General features: G+C 39.6%; 1 protein-coding gene across 1 annotated transcript in view; it reads right to left on the bottom strand.

Annotated features, from left to right (window-relative positions):
• Positions 1–23,323, bottom strand: part of dis3l2 (DIS3 like 3'-5' exoribonuclease 2) — a 299,652-nt gene that overhangs the window by 217,691 nt on the left and 58,638 nt on the right. Inside the window, exon 7 of the mRNA XM_043702288.2 lies at positions 11,710–11,965. Within this exon, the coding sequence (XP_043558223.2) occupies positions 11,710–11,965 (256 nt within the window). The remainder of the gene's footprint in view (positions 1–11,709; positions 11,966–23,323) is intronic.

The following is a 23,323-nucleotide window of genomic DNA, read 5'->3' as shown; positions in this document are numbered from 1 at the left end:
CTGTAGCGGCAGAGGAAGGTGCCGGGAGGGGAGGGTGGGGGTGGGGCGTGGACTTGACCAGGTAGTCATGGAGGGAATGGTCTTTGTGGAAAGCAGATAGGGGTGGGGAGGGAAATAGTGATGGACGTGTCGGCGGATGATATGATTTATGCAGAGGTTGGTGGGGTGGAAGGTGAGGACCGGGGGGGTGGGGGGGTTCTGTCCTTGTTGTGGTTGGAGGATGGAATTCGAGGACGGAGGAGCAGGACATGGATGAGTTGCGTTGGAGGGCATCTTCAACCATGTGGGAGGGGAAATTGCGATCTTTAAAGGAGGAGGCCATCTGATGTGTTCTGTGGTGGAACTGGCCCTCCTGGGAACAGTTGCAGAGGTGGAGGAATTGGGAATATGGGATAGCATTTTTGCAGAAGGTAGGGTGGGAGGAGACGTAATCCAGGGAGTCGGTGGATTTGTAAAAAATGTCAGTGTTGAGTCAGTCATCGTTGATGGAGATGGAGAAGTCCAGGAAGGGGAGGGAGGTGTCAGAGATGGTCCAGGTGAATTTAAGGTTGGGGTGGAATGTGTTGGTGAAGTTGATGAACTGTTCAACCTCCTCGTGGGAGCATAAGATGGCGCCGATGCAGTCATCAATGTAGCAGAGGAAAAAGTGGGGAGTGGTGCCAATGTAACTCCGGAAGATGGACTGTTCTACATAGCTGACGAAGAGACAGGCATAGCTGGGGCCCATGCGGGTGCCCATGGCTACCCCTTTCATCTGGAAGAAGTGGGAAGATTCAAAGGAGAAATTGTTGAAGGTGAGGACTGGTTCAGCCACACGAATAAGAGTGTCAGTGGAAGGGGAAGAGGAATAATGATGACTTGCAAGAATTGCATGGAACTTTGTTGAGATCACACCTCAATCAGTATGTGTAATTTTGCATGGCAGGTAGTATAACAAAGGTTCACCAGATTTGTTTCTGGAAGTGTGAGGGCTGATTAATTATAGAGACTGAGTAAGTTGTGTCTATGTTCCCTTGGAGTTTAGAAAAATGAAAAGTGGTCTCATTGGAACACCCAGGAGTACAAAGGGCTTGATAGGGTATATACTATGATGTTGTTTCTCGTAGCTGGGGAAATCTAGAACAAAGGGGCACGGTGCTGGAGATGCTGGTGTTGGACTAGGGTGTACAGAGTTAAAAATCACACAACACCAGGTTATAGTCAAGAGGTTTAATTGGAAGCACTAGCTTTCTGAGCACTGCTCCTTCATCAGGTGGTTGTGGAGGACACAATTATAAGACACAGAATTTATAGCAAAAGTTTACAGTGTGATGTAACTGAAATTATACATTGAAAAATACCTCGATCGTTTGTTAAGTCTCTCATCTGTTAGAATGACCATGTTAGTTTCACTTCTTTCATATGTAAATCACAAAAAAAATTTTAAAAGTTACATTCTCAGGTTAACTTTAACAATTGGTGTCAGCCCAGACAATGTATTGAATGTGTTAGCTCCCTCTGTACTGCTGTCTGTGCCATAATGTTTAGACTGGTTCTAATCTAAAAAATGAATTAACAGAATCATGCAGTTTTTGAGCAAAGTACAATGTAACTCTGCAAGTACAAATTCACCCCACAAATGTATATGTGTATACGTGCATGTGGGTTTGTGTGTGTGTATGGGGTGGGGGAATGTGAGTGTCTGTGAGAGAGAGTGTATATGTGTGTGTAAGAGTGTAAAGGGGTCTAAGTCTGTGAGAGGGTGCATGTGTGAGTGTGGGAGGGTGTGTGAGTGTGAGTGTGGGAGCGTGTGTGAGTGTGAGTGTGGGAGCGTGTGTGAGTGTGTGTGTGTGTGTGTGTGTGGTGCAATGGTGGTCACACTGAACCCAACTTTCAGGTTAAGGGATTGATCATTTAGAACTGAAAGAAAAATTAATGTCTTCCCTGAAAGGACTGTAAATCTTTGGAACTCTCCAGCACACAAGGTTGTGGGTGTGCAATCATTGAATATATTTAAGACTGAAACAGGTAGATTTTTTAGTCTCTCACTGATATAGAATGTGGGCAGGGAAGTGGAGTTAAAGCCCAAGGTCAGTCATGAACATCTTGAATGATGAGCTGCATTATCTTCTTCTATTCCTATTTCTGAAGTTCTTACCTTTGAAGGTTTTTGAGTAGTCTGTTCACATATTCACAGAATTGCTACAGTGCAGGAGGTCCTTTGACCCATGGTGTCTGCACTGGCTTTCCAAACAAGCATGATGACTAAGTGTCATTCTTCTGCCAATTCCCCATTTTACATGTGGAAACAGTTTCTTCCTGTATCCAAGTCCCTCACAATTTTGAAAATTTTAATCAAATCCCCTCTTAGTCTTTTCACCTCCAAGAAAAAAGGCCACAACTTCTCCAATCTATCTTCATCAATGAGGTTTTACATCCTTGGAATCATTATCATAAACCTCGTCAGTACTTTTGACAATGCATTCATATTGTGCCCAATGTGTGGTGCCAAAAAACATACACAATACTCCGGATGATTTGTAACTAATATCTTGTATTGTGAGAGGTAAGGTGTGTGATTTACATATTTTTTAAAATCATTAATTTTTTAGTTTAAATTTTTGAATTTGAACTATTGGCAAATGGGTTTTCTGAGTGTCTGAAGGAGTTTAATGATAAGCATGTAAGTACTCCTGTAGCCATGGGGATTTCTATTTAAAAGCAGTCTGAGTGTGTGTTTTTTGGATGCCCTTGGTAATTTGTTTACATTGAGACAGTTCACAAGTAAACAGTCTAGGCATTAAGTTTGCAGACAGAACATTCTGATTTTATTTTGCAATGATTTCTTGGGGGAAATACCCACAATTTGGAAAATAACTTTTTAGTTCCAGTTTGAGGAGCTCTGCAGAGTTCTTAGCTAAAGCTAGATGTGTAAAGCAGTGGCTTCTGAGAAAAGAAGGTAGTTCTGGATGGTTAAAAAACTGGTTTCCTTAGCATAAGGAATTTACTTTAAAAGTTCCAGACCAGAGGTGTGTGGATAAACTTCTGGAGAGGTTTTATAAAGGTGAAAAAGTCTAGGCTTGGTTATGTGACAAATCTGTGACAATGTTCCTTCTTTAACAAGGTCAGGTTGTCCTTGGGTTTTTTTTCCAGAGGGGTCGTAAAGACAGATGTTCTGTTTTATCTGTGTTTATCTACTTGAAGCTTTTAAGTTTAAAAAAAACTCTTGGACAATGAAAGGAGAGTGGCCAATTCTCCCAGTTCAGCTTTTCTCGGGTTTGTTTTGATTTGGTTTTAGCAATCTGGCTGTTCAGAGCAAGCAGTCAGTTTGTTTTTGAGGCTGATAGTCAGTTGTTAGCTGGCAATTCAAAAGAAACAGCGACATGAAAGGTGTTCCATGCTGAATTTCTCTAACATCTCTCTCTCGCCTGTCAGAGCTGGTGTTTGATTTTACCCTTTTTGCCAAGGGTTGTTTATGGGAACTGTTGCAGGCATTTCAAATAGCATCATTAAGTTAGGATAGTCCATTGGCTTTTCAGATAGATTAAGTTATTCTGTATTTTGTTCTCTTTTGTTTGTATTTCAATTGGTACTCTGCAAATAAATTCTGTTTTGTTTAAAACAGAGGGGTTTTGATCAACTACATCACTCATGGAATAACCAATTTACACCTGCTTAAAACAACTAGAAAAGGTAGGGTCTGGGCTACCTTCTTGAGGTGTTTTGAGGGTGTCTGGCCTTATCCTTAACAGATTGGGTGCACTTTGCAGGATTTGTTCTATAATTCCAAATTGGGTTAGGGTTGCTGGATTCAAAGTGGTAAGTATTAGTGTCTTTTCTTTTGGATGTTGAATTCAGTTGATTTGAACACTTCTTGGGATAGCAACGACTCTTTCAGTCACTAAGAGTTTTATGGGGGTGGGAGAAGTGACTCTGCCGGCTTCACAAAAGGTGAACAAGGAAAAGCTACTGGAGTTTGCAGACAAGCTGGAGTTGGAGCTGCTTTCTTCCATGAGGAAAGGAGAGAGAATTACAGCAATAGCTCAGATTTAAATTTCTTGGAACCACCATCAGAATCTTTGGAGATGACTAAATTTCAATTGAAAATGAATCAGCTTGAGTTAGAAGCAAAAAAAAAGTAAAAGAAAAACAAATGAAACTGTTTGACTTATGACTAAAGGCAGAGGAAAGAGAAAAAGAACGAATCACTTTAGCAGAACAAAAAGAAAAGAGATAAATGGAGAAATGAGAGAGTTTGAACTTCAGAAATTGGCACTTAGACAGGAAAGTCAGTTTAAAGGATGAAGATGGAGGTAACTTAGTAAGGATGAACAAACCCATGGTAGCCACAGTTCGGATAAGAATCTGTTTAAATTTATTCAAGCATCCAAATATGTGCAGGTCAGGTGAAACTGGCCATGCTAAATTGCCCATAGTGTTATGTGCATTAGTCAAGGGTAAACATAGGGTAAGTGAATGGGCTGGGTGGATTACTCTTCGGAGGATCGGTGTGGACTTATTGGGCCGAAGGGCCTGTTTCCATACTGTAGAGAACCTAATCTAATCTAATCATTGCCTAAATTTAATGAGAAGGATGCGGAAGCCTCTTTCATCTCATTTGAAAAGGTAGATAAACAAATGCAGTGGCCAGTGACCATGTGGATTTTGTTGATCCAAACAAAACATGTAGGTAAAGCTATTGAGGTATTTGCATCACAATCAGAAGAGGTATCTGGGGCATATGAGGAGGTGAAGAAAGCCATTTTAAGTGCATATGAGCTTGCGCCAGCAGCCGACAGACAACTTTTCAGGAATCTAAGGCGGGACCATAGTCAAACCAACATTGTGCTTGAAAGGATCAAACAAAGTAATTTGATAGGTAGATAAGGGCATTACAAATAGAGCAAACCAGAGAGATGATTATTTTGGAGGAGTTCAAAAATTCACTTACTGAAGTAGTGAGAACTCATGTAGAAGAAGAGAGCTAAAACAGCAAGATTAACAGCTGAAATAGCTGATGATTATGAGTTGGTTCATAAATCAAAGTTTAGCTTCCAACATCAGTTTCAATTTGTAAGAGATAGAAATTGGGGGAAAGAGAAATCCTCATATAGTAAGCCAAAGGTAGATATTGGTGAAGATCATAAGGAGAACTTACTATAGGATAAAAAGGAAACCCTTGAAGGGAATAGAGAAGATAAAAAGCTCCTGTGTTTTCACTGCAATAAAGTAGGCCCATGAAATTACAGTGTTGGTAGTTTATGAAAATCACTGGGAAGCCAAATGTAGGAAAACAGGATAAGTCAGTGAGTTTTGTTGGAAAGCACATTGGAGGCTATAAAGCTGTACAAGAATGTACACCCTGGTTGGAGGATGGTTAAGGAGGAAGTGTCAGATCTTCTTAAACCATATACCTGCGAAGGTAAATTTACTCACATAGGCCAGGAGCAGCAGGTAAAGAGCTTGCAATATTAAGAGATAGAGTGTCCTCTCAGTCTTTGATGTTGATAGATGAGAGGATATGTACCTCTGAAGGACTACTGCCAGAAAAGGTGCCAGACAAGAAGCACTCAATTACATAGAGTGAAGAGTAGAGAAGTCATGGTAGAAGTACTGGTTAAACTCTCAGCTCCAGGAATACAATTTTTCCTTGCTAACGATAAAGCTGGTTCAAGGGTAGGAGTGCCACCTACTGCGGTTGAAAGGCCAGTCCAAACTCAGGCAACTAAACCATTACAGGACACACATCCTGGGATTTTTTCGAACTGTGTGGTAATGAGATCACAAACTCACCAGTGGAAACAAGAGAGATCAAAGAATACAGATGCCAAAGTTGAAGTGGAATTAGTAGAAGCACTGGTTGATCAAATGGTTGAGACAAACCAGGAGCAGATAGATGACAAACCAGACATCTATTGTTCACAGAAATTAACTGAGTTACAGCAAAAAGAGAAGAAACTACACCAATTGTATCAAAAAGCATACACAGAAGAATCTAGATGTATCTCTGAATGCTGCTATCTTAAGAATGATGTCTTAATGAGGAAATGGGATCATCGCATATTCAGACAGATGAGAAATAGGCTGAAGTTCAGCAAGTCGTGTTGCCAGTGGGTTCTAGACAGGAGTTATTGCAGGTGGCACGTGCACTATCAGCAGGTGGTCACATTTGGGGGCAAGAAAAACACAAGCTAAAATACATAGAATCCTTACAGTGTGGAAACAAGCCCTTCAGCCCGAACAGGTCCACACTGATCCTCCAAAAGCAACTCACCCAGACCCATTCCCTCATCCTATACTTACCCCTGACTAATGCACCTAACCTACACATCCCTGAACACTATGGGCAAATTAGCATAGACAATTCACCTAACCTGCATATCTTTGGACTGTGGAAGGAAACCGGATCACCTGGAGGAAATCCACGCAGACATGGGGAGAATGTGCAAACTCCACACAGACAGTCACCTGAGGCTGGAATCAAACCCTGGCGCTGTGAGACAGTAGTGCTGACCTCTGAGCCACCATGCCGCCCTGGCCTGGACTGCACAAGGCTGTAGTTGAATTTTGCCAAACATGTCATACATGTTACGTAATTGGAAAACCACAGGGAGTAATAAAACCTGAAACTCTAATACCTATTCCTGCATTTGAGGAACCTTTTACAAGAGACTTAATTGATTGTGTAAGACGCCTACCTAAAACAAAAAGAGGGAATCAGTATTTGTTAACAATAATGGATGCATTCACCAGATTTCCAGAGGCCATTCCATTATGCAATATTACAGCTAAAAGAATTGTAGAAGTTACTCAAATTTTTCACTCAATATGGATTACCTACAGAGAAACAATCAGATCAAGGGTCAAGCTTCACATCAAAATTATTCAAGGAAGTTATGGACAGCTTAGGAAAAAACAATTCAAACCCAATAGAAAGGTGGCATCAGACACTAACGACCTTGTTGAGGGCTTATAGTCAAGACTATCCAGATGATTGGGATATGGGAATTCCGTTTCTACTTTTTGCGATCAGAGATGCACAAAATTAAGTCAAGCAAATTCAGTCCATTTGAATTAGTTTTTGGGCTTGAAGTGAGAGGACTGTGAAACTTGATTAAGGAGAAATTGCTAAGTTAGAATTCAGAGACCACATATTTGGACTGTGTGTCAAGTTTTAGGGAATGGTTAAAAAGAGCAGGGGAGTTGGCTAGACTGCATTTAAAAGTATCACAGCATACAATGAAACAGGAAACAGACAAGAAATCAAAAACTCACAATTTTGCTATCAGGGTTAAGATGTTACTGTTACTTCCAGTGATAGGTGAACTTTTAAAAGCAAGGTTTAGTGGACCTTATCAAGTCGAAAGAACATTGAGTTGGGTGGAATATTTGATATGGAATCCAGACAGAAAGAAATCCAAGAGTGTATCATATGACTATGCTCACAAGGTGTTTTGACAGGAAAGGAAAGCAAAAGGAGACTGTGTTATTGGTTACAACACCGAAGGAGGAACCAAATTCAGAGGATTCTGAACTGGACATTCCTCAAGTTAAATTGGACAATAAGGAAGTTGTCAAAAACTGGGAAAAATTATTGAGTTACCTTCCAGATGACAATCGAAATGACCTGAAAGAGTTATTGCTATCTCATCAGGAGATATGTGGAAGTAAACTGGGAAGTACTAATCTAGTTATGCACGATGTAGATATAGGCGATGCTGTTCTGATTAAGCAACATCTTTATGAGCATAACTCTCCAAAGTTGGCACAGGTTCAAAAGGAGATTGAACACATGCCCCAAGATGACATAACTGAAGTGAGTTACAGTGACTGAAGCTCACCTATAGTATGGTGTCAAAACCAGATGGTACCCAACGGGTTATGTATGGACTATCTCAAAGTCAATACGGTTACAAAGATTGATGCAGATCTGATTTCACATGTGGAAGACCGTGTTGAAAAGGTGGGATAAGCAACTTATATTTCTAAGTTTGATTTGCTCAGAGGGTACTGGCAGGTACTTTTGTCCAAAAGAGCAAAGACAATTTCAGCTTTCGTAACGGCTGTATTGAAATGGACTGTATCAATTTAAAGTCATGCTGTTTGGTATGAAAAATGCACCAGCCATATTTCAAAGACTAGCCAATAAGGTAATTTCTGAATTATCCAATTGTGTCATACGTTTAGAAGACCTGGTGATTTTTAGTCACACATGGAAGAAACATTCTGCAACATTTATCCAAATTGTTCAATTGACTTCAGGAGGCAAGCTTGGTGATAAACCAGGCTTAAAAGTGAATTTGCCAAAGCCCAAGTCACCTTTCTGGGCCATGATATTGGACATGGAATGCAAAACCAAAGGTAACTGGGGAGTTTCCAACACCATCGACAAAAAGAGCAGTACTACGATTCCTGGGTTTGAGTGGACTTTATACCAAATTCATACCAAATTTTAGCAGTGCGGCTGCTCCACTCATTGAATTACTAAAGAAAGGCAAGAAGTTTCAGTGGACAGCATTTGAAGGCATTTGACAACCTGAAAACTGTGTTAACCACTGCCCCAGTGTTAGCCACACCTAAGTACACCAAGTCATTCAAGGTGACTATCTATGCGAATGATGTGGGTGTCCGTGCTGCACTCTTACAAGAAGACTATGCAAAGGTAGAAAGATCTGTCAGCTGTTTCTCCAGGAAACTGAACATTCACCAGCAGAAATAGTCAACAGTTGAGAAGGAGACTTTGAGCTTGGTGTTGGCATTATAACATGTCAATGTTTACGTTACCAATAATGTATTGGAGATCATATACACTGATCATGACCCATTGAAGTTTGTGGAGAAATTAAAGGACAAACATTTTAGATTGTTTAGATGGAGCTTGTTGTTACAGCCATTTAATTTGAAAATTGTGCATGTGGCTGGATGGGAAAACGTGATTGCCAATGCATTGTCGAGACTTGGACGAGAAATAGAGACGTTCAGTAGCGAGAGTAAAATATACTACTACATTCTGTTTCAGTCTATGTTTGCATGTTTATAGTCAATGTAATGTATATGGTTGGCGTAGTGTACTAACAGTATAAGATTAAGAGATTTCAAAATGGAGTGAGCTTTGGATATAGATGGGTTTTTTTTAAGGGGGACGTGTGATGAGGCTACTCATTTACCAAGGTTAGGTTGCCCTTGGGTTTTTAATCAGAGGGGCTGTAAAGACAGAGGCTCCATTTTGTCTGTGTTTATCTACTTGAAGAGGCTTTTAAGTTGAAAAAAAAATTGTATAATGAAAGGAGAGTGACCAGTTCTCCCAACTCAACTTTTCTCTGGTTTTGATTTGGAGGTGCCGGTGTTGAACTGGGGTGTACAAAGTTAAAAATCACACAACACCAGGCTATAGTCCAACAAGTTTAATTGGAAGCACACTAGCTTTCGGAGTGTCGCTCCTTCATCAGGTGGTAGTGGAGGGCTCAATCCTAATACACAGAATTTATAGCAAAAATTTACAGTGTGATGTAACTGAAATTATACATTGAAAAATTGATCGTTTGTTAAGCCTTTCATCTGTTAGAATACCGTGATAGTTTCACTTCTTTCATGTGTAAATCACAAAACCTTTTTTTAAAAAGTTGCACTCTCAGGTTAGCTTTTAAAAAATGTAACTTTCTAGAAAAAGGTTTTGTGATTTACACATGAAAGAAGTGAAACTATCACAGTATTCTAACAGATGAAAGGCTTAACAGACAATCAAATTTTCAACGTATAATTTCAGTTACATCACACTAAATTTTTGCTATAAATTCTGTATGTAAGGATCGAGCCCTCCACTACCACCTGAAGAAGGAGCGACGCTCCGAAAGCTAGTGTGCTTCCAATTAAACCTGTTGGACTATAACCTGGTGTTGTGTGATTTTTAACTTTCTCTGGTTTGGTTTATTTTGGTTTTAGCAGTCTGGCTGTTCAGAACAAGCAATCGGTTTTTTTTAGGCTACTGGTCAAAGAAACAGCTACATGGAAGTTGCTCCATGCTGAATCTCTCTGACATCTCTCTCTCCTGTAAGACGCCATGTTTGATTTTATCTTTACTGCCCAGGGGGTGTTTATGGATACTGTTGAAGGCATTTCAAACAGCATCATTAAGTAGGGATAGTCTGTTGGGTTTTCAGATAGGTTAAGTTATTCTGTATTCTGTTCCTGTTTGTTTCATTCGGGTACTCTGTAAATAAATTCTGTTTAGTTTAAAACTGAGGGTTTTTGACAAGCTTCATCACTCCTGGTATATCCACTATATATCTGCTTAAAACAACTGGAAAAGTTGGGTTTTGAGGGGGTCAGGCCTGGTCCTTAACAAATCAAGGAAGAGACCATCAAATTTTCACAACCTGGAAACTGAAGCTACAGCTGTGTCAAATCCTATGTGTGATAGAGAAAGGCAGAGAGATGCTGTTGGGATTAATGGCATTACACTTTTGGTTGTGTACTATCATCTTTGTATTACATACAGATAGTTTAGTTCATTTGATCTTTATTTCTTTTGCATAAAATATTTTATTGTTAAAACAAATCTGCAACATTGCATGTTTATTGCTTCAGTGAGTAACAACCTCATTAAAGCCACACAAAAATTATCTATCAAACCAGACATCAGTCTGAGATGTGACTTGTCCAGTATTAACATCAGCTGGGATCATAACAATAGATTCAACATATCTCCCTACTCTCTACTCTTACTAAGAAAGCCTACAATACTGAATGCTTTATGAACTGCTCTCCAACTGTTCCGCCATCTTCAATGGCTAATGCACATATCCATCCAGATCTTTCTGCTCTGTATATCCTTTATAGTAGTAACCTTGTTCTTTCTACCAAAATACATCACCACACTTTTTTAGCGTTGAACCTTGTCTGCCAGCAATTTATCCACTGCACCAACTTGTCCATACCCTTTTGAAGTTCTATACTGTGCTCATCTGTGTTTTTTACCCCTCCACTTGTTGCACATTGGTAGCATTTCCTGTTTACTACATTTGAGTTATGGAAGAAGTCACACATCAAATTTACTTATTACCCAAACAAAATCTCTTCCAAAGCTATGAAGTATCTTGTTAACTTGCTAACTATGTCATTACCACTTGGAATACTTGACATTTTGATGATTGTACAAATAAATTCCAAAGCTCTGTTGGCTGAAGTTTTGAAAGGAAATCCAGAGACCAAACTGCAAAGTATCAATCAAGCATTCTATAGCAACTGTCAGTTCAATGCATGTGATTACTACTGGAAACTATTTCAAGATACCATCTGTCTAGGATGTTACCTCTCACTATTATAATCAAGCTAATTGTTAATCAGAGTTATTTCCAAGGGTTTGTTTTCATTAAAATGTCCAAATATTGATTAATTTTTTAAGTTCTAGTGTAATATGTGGTTCACAGTCCAAGTAAACAATATCTTAAACAGACTAAGCTCATAAGAATTAATGTCAAAAATAATGTCAAAACATAAATAACTACAAATTAATCAGAATATTTATCGTATACTTAAAATCTGCTCGACATTTAAAGGAAAATTGCCACTTAATAGGTTGCAGTATTTCCAATATTAATTGCAATACCAAAATAACACAAAATTATCAACATCTTCCTATTTACTTCTTAGTGTGAAATAAATCATGGGCCCAAAATACAACCATGTTTTAAATTATAAAAATGTATTAATTAACCATGATAATCTCACCATTATCTGAAGGACTGAACTTTGTCTTGTTCACACTTCCACCATCTACAATTTTCTGCAAATCACTCGATTCATTTTCGCTTTCAACTTGGCTGTCATCATATTGCTCCTCAATAATTACATCAGGACTGGTTTCGATTATTTTAACTTTATCCTGAGCTGGAAGATCCTCACAGGCAACATTATCAACTGTACCAAGTACACCAGATTGAGCAATTGTATTAGCTTCTGAGCCATCTCCATCAGGTATGATGATCTGGAAAAACATATAAAGATCATGAAGATTCTGCACATTAGTAATAAAAGCGAAATTGCACCAACTTGATTAAAATACTAGGAAGCAGTAAGGATGGCAGAGCATCTGTGCACTGTACACACTAACCAACCCGACCTTCCGGTTGTCATCCACTTTAATTCCTCCTCTCACTCCCCCAGCGACACGTCCATCCTTGGTCTCCTCCAACATCAGAGTGAGGCCAAACGGAAACTGGAGGAACACCACCTTATATTTCATCTGGGAAGTGTACAGCCCAATGGCCTCAACACTGACTTCACCAGCTTCAAAGTCCCTCTTCCCCGAGCCTTATCGCGTATCAAGCCTGAACCCTCCTCCTCATCTCCCTGACCTATTCTAATCTTCCTACTCACCTATCTGCTCCACCCTTCCCACTGATCAATCACAAAACGCCCCTTCCTGCATCCACGTATCACCATCCCACCTACCCTTCCCCAGCCCCCCTCCTTCTATTTATTTTCAGGTTCCCCTCCGCCTTCCCAGTCCTGACAAAGGGTTTCATCCCAAAACAATAATTTTCCTGCTCCTTGGATTCTGTCTGACCTGTTGCGCACTTCCAGCTGCACATCTATTCACCTTGTTTAAAATACTGTTTAATAGACCATTTATTTGCTCTGCCCAAGCCTGCTCCTTGTCTCATAGTCTGCTGATGCTTCAACCTGAGAAATACTATTGGTTGCTTCTTTCAATGGTAGTTTGTCATTGTCTTCCACTCAAACAAGAGGCAGATCCCAAGTTTACCTCAGCTGGAACAGGAATTGAGCCTGCACTCTTGATATTATTCTGAATAGTATATGAGATATCTAGCCAACTAAGCTAAGTGCTCCATAGGAGACAGTCAATAAACAAAATCAAATCATTCAAAATTCTTGCCTATAATATTGCAATTAAACAAACGGCATTTCAAACGTAGAATAAGATAGCACAATTAATTTTGACAGCAGAGACATAAATTTGTCTGCTAATCAGATCATCAATACCTGAGGATGTACAAGAGGGCACGGTGCGAAGAAGAAATGTCTATATTTATTTGGAACGTTTAATATAATGACAAATTCAAAAGGCACTTCACAGAAGCATTAGAAAATGAGGTATGGCATCATGCCGCAAAAGGAAGAAATTAGATTAGATAACTAGAGTCTGATCAAAGAGGTAGGTTTTAAGAAGGAAATGAGGAAGCGAGCTTTATAGAGGGCGTTTCAGGCCTCATGGGCCTCGGCTAATTGCTAGTTAAGACACAAGTGGTGTCTTACCAGTAGTAAGTTGACTTCAAATTTGAATGTGGGAGACCAGCCAAGTGTGCATGGAAGTAGTCAAGTCTTAAGACAACAAATGAATGAAGGAAGCTTTGAGCAGGAGATGAGTTTAGATGGAATAACACCATGCAATGTTATGAAAGTGATCTTAGTGTTGGCACTATTACAAGGATGGAAGTTTATCTTAGGATTGAATGTGGTATCAAGGTAGCCAATCTCAGGCTATTGTCAAGGTGAGGGACGGAATTGGTAGTCCAGGAACAGAGTTTGGAGTGGTGACCAGAAATAATGGCTTTAGACTGGTATTGGCAAAAGCCAAAATATAAGGAAAGTACAACAAAGGAAACAAGACAGCCAAAAGGATGCCAAAAAGCAAAATGTCAGGCTTTAAAGGAGGTCCTAAGCATGCGGAGAAATATGAACTGGTTAGAGGGCAAGTTCTACAATTCAAAGCACAGGTAAAAATTAGGTTGAGAGGTTGTGGCAGAAGACGAAAACTTTGTGCATGACTAATTGTCCTGGAGAAGGTTGTGTTGAGCTGCCTACATGAACCATTAGTCCTTAGAACATAGGGATGTGCACAGTGCTGTTAAGAAGGGAATTCCAAGATGCTGACCTAGCGCCAGCGAAAGCACAGTGATGTAATTCCAACAGAGGATGTCTTGTGGGGACAGGAATTTACAGAAGGTGGTACTTATGTGCACCTGCTATTCTTGCCCATTCAGGAGGAAGTGGGCTTGGAAAGTGTGATTGGTTTTGCTAAGAATCCTTGGCATCATATTCAGTCAAATTCTACCTTGATGTCAAGGGTAATCATTGTCATTTCATCTGCTGAGTTCACGTAACGCCACTTGTGACAATATTATGACTTTTTAAGAGATGTAGTTCATTTTTTTTGTGGAGAGGTTTTGAGCCAATCGCACCAAGTTGTCCCTTCCAACCAATGAAATAAACAACTTGTTAGGCTTTTGGCTTCTTTTAAGTTAGAATAGTAGAAGCAGCATGAATGGGTGGACGCAAGCTCGCACAGAACTAGTTTTAGTTTCACTTTCAGCATTTGCTGGAGTATAGAAGTGCTCTCTCCCTGCTACAGCTAAAGCCTCTTTCTGCCATCAAAATCGCATGAGAGACAATCTGTTTTACTGACTTTGCCTTTGCCAAGGGTGTGTTTATGGGATGATACCATATTGGAATAGTTATTGTTTAATCGTTAAATTATCTATTATTCTGTTATGTTTTCCAAAAGAGTTAAAGTTAGATCAATTATTCTTTCTCTATTTGTATTCTAACTGTAGAGGAAGAATAGAGTGTGTTTTGCTTAAAGCCAAGTAATGTGACCAATCAAGTTACATCTGGAACACAGAACACTACACTTGTCTTCAATTAAGATAAAATTTAAGGTCTAGGCTGTCTTCATGATATATTTAAAAGGAGCTTGGTCTGGCCCATAATATGGTGGGGGCTCATCTCTAATGCCAGGTTGGGTTTAAGATTATTTGACTGAAAAACAGTGATGGTTGATGTTTTTCCATTTCACGTATTGCACTTGATTGGTTTAAATAAGGTGTGACTTGTGTAATAATGGCTCTTTCAATCGCTAAGAGTTTCCTGGGAGTGGAAGAAATCAAGACGGAGAGTCATAGAAATGTACAGCATGGAAACAGACCCTTCAGACCAACTCGTCCATGCCAGATATCCTACATGATTCGGAGATGCCGGTGTTGGACTGGGGTGTACAAAGTTAAAAATCACACAACACCAGGTTATAGTCCAACAGGTTTAATTGGAAGCACACTAGCTTTCGGAGCGACGCTCCTTCATCAGATGATTGTGATTGTCACAATCACCTGATGAAGGAGCGTCGCTCCGAAAGCTAGTGTGCTTCCAAGATATCCTACATTAATCTAGTCCCATTTGCCAGCACTTGCCCCATACCCGGCTAAATCATCCATATTTATATACCCATCCAGATGCCTTTTAAATGTTGTAATTGGACCAGCCTCCACCACTTCCTCTGGCACTGCATTCCATAGAAGCACCACCCTTCTCATGAAAATGTTGCCCCTTAGGTCCCTTTTATATCTTTCTCCTCTCACCCTAAACCTATGCCCTCTTGTTCTGGACTCCCCCACCCCAGAGAGAAGACCTTGTCTATTTACCCTATCCATGCCCCTCATGATTTTATACACCTCTATACGGTCACTCCTCAACCTCTGACGCTCCAAGGAAAACAGCTTCAGCCTATTCAGCCTCTCCCTATAGCTCAAATCCTCCAACCCTGGCAACATCCTTTCTGAAAAATCTTTTCTGAACCATTTCAAGTTTCACAACATCATTCCGATAGGAAGGAGACCAGAATTGGACACAATGTTCCAAAAGTGGCCTAATCAATGTCTCATACAGCCGCAACATGACCTCTCAACTCCTACACTCAATGCTCTGACAAATAAAGGAAAGCATACGAAACGCCATCTTCACTATCCTATCTACCGGAGACTCCACTTTCAAGGAACTATAAACGTGCACTCCAAGGTCTCTTTGTTCAGCAACATTCCCCTGGACTTTACCATTAAGTGTATAAGTCCCTGCTCTGATTTGCCTTTCCAAAATGTAACACTCACATTTATCTAAATTCAACACCACCTGCCACTCCTTGGCCCAATGGCCTATCTGATCAAGATCCTAGTGTACTCTGAGGTAACCTTCTTTGCTGTTCTCTAAACCTCCAATTTTGGTTCCATCTGCAACTTAAAAAGTATACCTCCTATGTTCATAACCAAATCATTTATATAAATAACGAAAAATAGTGGACCCAGCACCAATCCTTGTGGCACACCACTGGTCACAGGCCTCCAGTCAGAAAAGCACCCTCCATCACCCTCTGTCTTCTATTTTCAAGCTAGTTCTGCATCCAAATGGCTAGTTCTCCCTGTATTCCATGTAATCTAACCTTGTTAATCAGTCTATCATGAGGAACCTTGTCGAACACCTTGCTGAAGTCCATATAGATCGCATCCACCATTCAGCCCTCATCAATTCCCTTCATTACTACTTAAAAAAAACACAATCAAGTTAGTGAGGCATTATTTCCCTAATCAGTTCTTGACTACCTAAATACGTGTAAATCCTGTCCTTCAGGATTCCCTCCAACAACTTGCCCACAACTGATGTCAGGCTTTTCCTTACCATCTTTGTTAAATAGAGGTACCACATTAGCCAACCTCCAGTCTTCCAGCACCTCACCTGTGACTATTGATGATACAAATATCTCAGCTAGGGGCCCAACAATCACTTCCCTAGCTTCCCACCGAGTTCTAGGGTACACTTGATCAAGTCCTGGGAAGTTTTCACCTTTATGCGTTTTAAAACATCTAGCACCTCCTCCTCTTTAAATGGACACTTTTCAAGATGCCACCATCTATTTTCCCACATTCTGTATCTTTTCTGTCCTTCTCCACAGTAAACACTGATGCAAAATTCTCATTTAGTATCTCCTCCATCTCCTGCGGTCCCACACATAGGTGGCCGAGCTGATCTATTAGGGACCCTATACTCTCCCTAGTTACCCTTTGTCCTTAATATATTTTTAGAATCGCTTTAGATCCTTCTTAATTCTTTTTGACAACACTATCTCAAGTCACCTTTTTGCCCTTCTAATTTCCCTCTCTTAAGTATACTCCTACTGCCTTTATACACTTCTAAGGATTCACTTAATCTCTGCTGTCTAAAACTGACATATGCTTCCTTCGTTTTATTTAGTCATCCAGCATTACCTACATCTACCAGCCTTGCCTTTCACCCTAACAGGAATATACAGTCTCTGGACTCGTTATCTCATTTTTGAGGGCTTCCCATTTTCCAGACGTCCCTTTACCTGCAAACATCCACCTCCAATGTTTTACAGAAAGTGAGCACAGCAAAACCTTTGAAATTGGCAAACAAGTTGAAGGTGAAGTTACATGTATCTCTGAGGAAAAAGGAAACAATTGTGTCAATAGCTCAGCATTTACAATTGCAAGGAATGCAATTCAAAATGATGGGAAATAGCTAAAATGTACTTGCAAATGAAGCAGCTTGAATTAGACGCAATGGCAAGGATAAAAGAAAACGAAAGAATAACCCTGACAGAACAAAAAGAGGGAAAAAGGAAATGAAACAATTTGAATTATGATTAAAAGCAAAGGAAAAAGAAAAGCATAGTCCCAGAAGAAAAAAATGTAGAAAGAGGGAGAATGTGAGAGTTTTTGAACTTCAGAAGTTGGCAATGAAAGAGAAAAGCCAACTTAAAATTGCAGAGCCAACAATAGAAAGAAGCAGAGGTGAGGACAGTGAGGAAGAGCAAACCCATTGTAGCCAAAAGCCTGGTGGAGATCTGTTTGGAGGGAATCCTGAGAGACAGGATATACATGTATTTGGAAAGTCAAGGACTGATTAGGGATAGTCAACATGGCTTTGTGCGTGGGAAATCATGTCTCACAAACTTGATTGAGTTTTTTGAAAAAGTAACAAAGAGGATTGATGAGGGCAGAACGGTAAATGTGATCTATATGGACTTCAGTAAGGTTTTCGACAAGGTTCCCCATGGAAACTGGTTAGCAAGGTTAGATCTCGTGGAACACAAAGAAAATTAGCCATTTGGATACAGAACTGGCTCAAAGATAAGACAGAGGGTGGTGGTGGAGGGTTGTTTTTCAGACTGGAGGCCTGTGATCAGTGCAGTAACACAAGGATCGGTGCTGGGTCCACTACTTTTCATCATTTATATAAATGATTTGGATGTGAGCCTAAGAGGTATTGTTAGTAAGTTTGCAGATGACACTAAAATTAAAGGTGTACTGGACAGCCAAGAAGGTTACCTCAGATTACAAAGGGATCTTGATCAGATGAGCCAATGGGCTGAGAAATGACAGATGGAGTTTAATTTAGATAAAGGTGAGGTGCTGCATTTTGGGAAAGCAAATCTTAGCAGCACATGTACACTTAACGGTAAGGATCTAGGGAGTGTTGCTGAACAAAGAGACCTTGAAGTGGAAGTTCATAGCTCCTTGAAAGTGGAGTCGCAGGTAGATAGGATAGTGAAGGCGGTGTTTGGTATGCTTTCCTTTATTGGTCAGAGTATTGAGTACAGGAGTTTGGGAGGTCATGTTGCGGCTGTACAGGACATTGGTTAGGCCACTGCTGGAATATTGCGTGCAATTCTGATCTCCTTTCTATTGGAAAGATGTTGTGAAACTTGAAAGGGTTCAGAAAAGATTTACAAGAACGTTGCCAGGGTTGGAGGGTTTGGGTTATAGGGAGAGGTTGAATAGGCTAGGGCTATTTTCCCTGGAGCTACGGAGGCTGAGGGGTGACTTTATAGAGATGTATAAAATCATGAGGGGCATGGATAGCATAAATAGACAAAGTCTTTTCCCTGGGGTGGGGGAGTCCAGAACTACAACATATAGGTTTCGGGTGAGAGGAGAAAGATATAAAAGAGACCTGAGGGGCAACGTTTTCACGCAGAGGGTGGTACATGTATGGAATGAGCTACCAGAGGAAGTGATGGAGATTAGTTTGATTGCAACATTTAAAAGTGATCTGAATGGGTATATGAATAGGAAGGGTTTGGAGAGATATGGGCCAAGTGCTGGCAGGTGGGACTAGGGAGAGAGCATTTCTACACTCCAGCAAATGGAACAGTATCATTAAGTTGGGATAATCTGTTGGGTTTTGGGATAGGTAAAATTATTCTATATTCTGTTGTCTTTTGTTTGCATTTCATTCAGTAATCTTGCAAATAAATTCTGTTTTGTTTAAAACTAAGTGATCAGGCCAGCTGCATCACTCCTGGAATGTCGACTCCACACCTGCTTAAAACAACTAATAAAGTTAGGGTCAGGACTACTTTCTTGAAATGTTTTGAGGAGGTCTGGCCTGGTCTATAACAGGAGATATGTACTTTGAAAGGAGTATTGTCAGAAAAGGCAATAATGTGGAATTGAAGGTGAGAAGAGTTGTGTTCCATTGTACAAGGTGGGGTTGGTGAATCTAGTGAAAAGTGAAGAGGTGATAGGTGTAAAAGAGAAATTATTTATGTGTTGATTATAACAAAGTCAGTGCAGTTACGAAATCTGATTTATATCCAAGTTCATTCCTGGAAGACTATATTGAGAAGGTGATACAAGCAGTTTATTTTATTCAGTTAAATTTACTGAAAGGATACTGAACTTTATTGGAGACAGCAAAGGAAATTTTGGCTGTCGTGACACCAAATGGACTTTGCCAGTTTGAAATCATACCATTTGGTATGATAAATTCAGTAGCTACATTTTAAAGATTAACCAATAAAATCATTTTGGGATTACCCAATTGTGCAGTGTACAATGACAATCTGGTGATTATTAGTCACACATAGAAGGAACATTTGGAACGTCGAACAGAATTGTTTGATTGACATCAAAAGACAACCTTAGTAACAAACCTGGCTAAGAGTGAGTTCACAAAAGCTGAAGTGACATTGCTCTGCCATATTATTGGACATGGAAAAATAGCCTCACGGAATGTGAAAACAAAGGTCACTGGCAAGTTTCCCAAACCATCGACGAAGGACGTTATATGATTCTGGGGACTGAATACGTTTTTTCGGCAATCCATACCAAATTTCAGTTCCAATGACTTGAAGGTGAGAAGAGTTGTGTTCCATTGTACAAGTAGTATAAAACATTTCAGTAGCCAGAAGAGTGTCAGAAGTCATTTGACAGCCTGAAAGCTAAGTGAACCAATGCCCCAGTATTAGCCACACCTAAAAGCCATTCAAGGTAGATACTGATGCGAGTGACATGCATCTCATTGCTGTATTCTGGCAAGATGATGATGAGAAGAACACTGGGTATTTTTGCAGAAAATTGAATATTCATCAAAAGAAATATTCCACAAGTGAGGAGGAGACCGTGGGTGTACTGTTGGTGTTGCAACATTTTCAATATTTATGTTGCCAGTAATGTATCTGAAACAATTATATATACTGATCATAACTCTTAAATCTTTTGGAAAAATTTAAAGATTAAAAATACCAGACTGTTCAGATGGAGTTTATTGTAATAGCCATTTAATTTAAAAATTATATGTGCGGCAGGATGAGACAGCATAATTGCTATTGCTTTGTCGAGACTTGATGACGGAAGATGAAGGTGTTCGGTGGCGGAAAAAATGGACTGCAGTAGTGAATATTTGCATGCTTGAAGTCAATGTAAAGTATACGTATTGTAGTGCATTAATAGCAGAAAACTAAAAGGATTTTAAAAATGAAGCCATCATTGTATATCAACAGTTCTTTTTGTTTTAAGGAGGTATGACTTTAAGTGGTACACATTGTCCTTTTTTACCAACCAACCCCACCGCCCCATGGCCGAACACTTCAACTTCCCCTCCCACTGCACCAAGGCCGTGCAGGTCCTAGGCCTCCTCCATTGCCACTCCCTAACCACCCAAAGGAAGAACGCCTCATCTTCCGCCTCGGGACCCTCCAACCCCATGGGATCAATGTGGATTTCACCAGTTTCCTCATTTCCCTTCCCCCCACCTTATCCCAGTTCCAATCTTCCAACTCGGCACCGCCCTCATGACCTGCCCCACGTTCCATCTTCCTTCCCAACTATCCGCTCCACCCTCCTCTCTGACCTATCACCATTACCCACAACTCCATCTACCTATTGCACTCTCAGCTACTTTCCCCCCAGCCCACCACCTCCCTTTTATCTCATCATCCCCTCGGCTCACAGCCTCATTCCTAATGAAGGGCTTTTGCCCAAAACGTCGTTTCTCCTGCTCCTCAGATGCTGCCTGACCTGCTGTGCTTTTCCAGCACCACACTCTTGACTAAGAATAAAGTACGTTTTGTTAAAGCTGAGTAGTATAACCAATCGAAATACATCTGTAGCACAGCACCTAACATTTGCCTTTAATTAAGATAAAAGTTAGGGTCCAGGCTATCTCCTTGATATATTTGAAGGGGGTTTGGTCTGGTCCATAACATATTGGAAAAATAATCCAAAGGTCCAAGCTAATGCTCCGAGAACATGGAAGCATTCAATAAATCTGAAATTGAAAACTAGTTTCAGTACTAGTAACTGTGAATCTATTATTACTTGTTGCACAAACCCATTTGGTTCATTAATGTCCTTCCAAGGAAAAGAAATCTACTGTTCTTACCCAGTCTAGCCTACGTGTGACTTCAGACCCACAGCAATATATTTCACATTATATTACAATTGTGAACAGCAGAACAAGACACAATATTCAAGTAGGAATGGGGAACAAATGTTAACCTCACAAGTGATGTCCATATTCCATAAAAGAATAATCAAAAAATGGGATGCCAAGGTCAGGAACAGTTTAGTTCAATATGAGACAATGCCTGAGAAATGGCTGGACTCACTGCTGAGAATGCAGTTTTATGGCAATGTGGAAGAGACCATAGTTTTGGTCTTCCTAAAGTTAAATGCAGCCATTGCTGTTCAACCAGGAATAAAAAAGGCTTATGAGATAGAAGCAGTAGCGTGAGGTTGAGTTGACAATATATTTGGATGACATCACTGAGGGCCAATATATTAATGCAAAACTGGAAGAGGTTCAGCATCGATTCTGGTGGATTCCTAAGATCTTCTGAATTACTCAAGTGTCAAAATCTGAGCATGTTCAGTTTTACTAAGGAACAACTTTGTGATCCGAAAAGTAAAACACAAACTAAAGTACTTTGTTCATCATTCACTCATTTAAATTTCATTTACAGGACTTATTATTACAATGATAAATACAAATATAAAGGACATTCTTAAAATTCACAATCAGCTTCACTATAAAATTCATTGCACTGAATATATGTTCAGATCTTGTCTTATGTTGGATAAGGTAACATTGACACAGCAATGTTTTCAATGACTCCTCTACAAAATCTATGAAATACCTCATCTTATTGCCACAATTTCTGTTCAAAAGTGAATCTGAAAAGCACTAAACACTTTTGTTATAGTAGTATTCTATGTCCCATTAAGAGCTGTTTTAAAGGTGCAGCGATACACAGCAAAGGAAAATTGTGCAGATGTTTTACTAAGCACTAATCTCGCTCAAAGTATGAATTTTGGAGAAAATTGGTTAGTCTCTCAACACACAAGCTTATCCAACTGATGGAACCAGATTGAATTTAACTTATGATTTTTTTTGTGATTGTTGTAACTAAAGCCCAGTGTAATAAAAAACCAAATTCACAAAAAAGAGAAGATCCATACAAATAAAATTCAAGATCTGAGAAAAAACATGCACTCAATAAGTCCATCTTAAAATAAATTAACTATTTTGAAATTCTACGGTATGTATGTATTTATGTATGTAAGCCACACATTTATTTTCTCACAATTGCTGGGAGAGCACAGCAGTAAAAGTTGTCCAAATAGATATTTCTCTTCTAAGAGAAGTTCAGTACCAATAACTTCTGAATACAAGCCATTATTCCTATTATATGAAGTTCCAGCATCTTAATGAAGCCCAAAGTACACGCATTTTAGCACATTTTACAAGCTCAGCAAAGAAACAAAGCAAAACACTGTTGAGAAAGTTTAGACAAAAGCCAAGAAAAGCAATTCAACTTTCCACAGTTCTCTTTGCTTTCTGGCAGTAGCTCTTTCCTGTAAAAGCTAGATTTGAAACCTGTCATATTAAGTAACAATTTATGGAAGTTCTCAAGGGTATTCATACTAGTGGGAACTTCCTTTTGGTGGTCTACTCTCAGTTACAGTAGCAATTATTTATTTATTTATTGGGAGCGGTAGGTTATTACATTTGTAAGGGTTGGATTCTGACTAATCTTTTAGTGTATCTGGTCTTAACTACAGTTATATCTTGATATAGATAGATATTTTGCCATGTCATTGTATGCTTGGATATGGACTTGTACATACAAGGAGACAAAGTATTTTACAACATTATATTTTCTCCAAAGGAAGCTTAATTTTGATTGTAAACTTAATTAATTGTAGAATCTACTGTTGACAATCCATTCCTGTAACAAAATACACTCAAGTTT

This window comes from Chiloscyllium plagiosum, unplaced genomic scaffold, assembly GCF_037043375.1.
Source record: "Chiloscyllium plagiosum isolate Xiang-an unplaced genomic scaffold, Cpla_swu_hap1 HiC_scaffold_13, whole genome shotgun sequence".
NCBI lineage: Eukaryota > Metazoa > Chordata > Chondrichthyes > Orectolobiformes > Hemiscylliidae > Chiloscyllium > Chiloscyllium plagiosum.
Note: the sequence above shows the minus strand (reverse complement) of the source record. Positions and strands in the feature narration are given on the sequence as shown.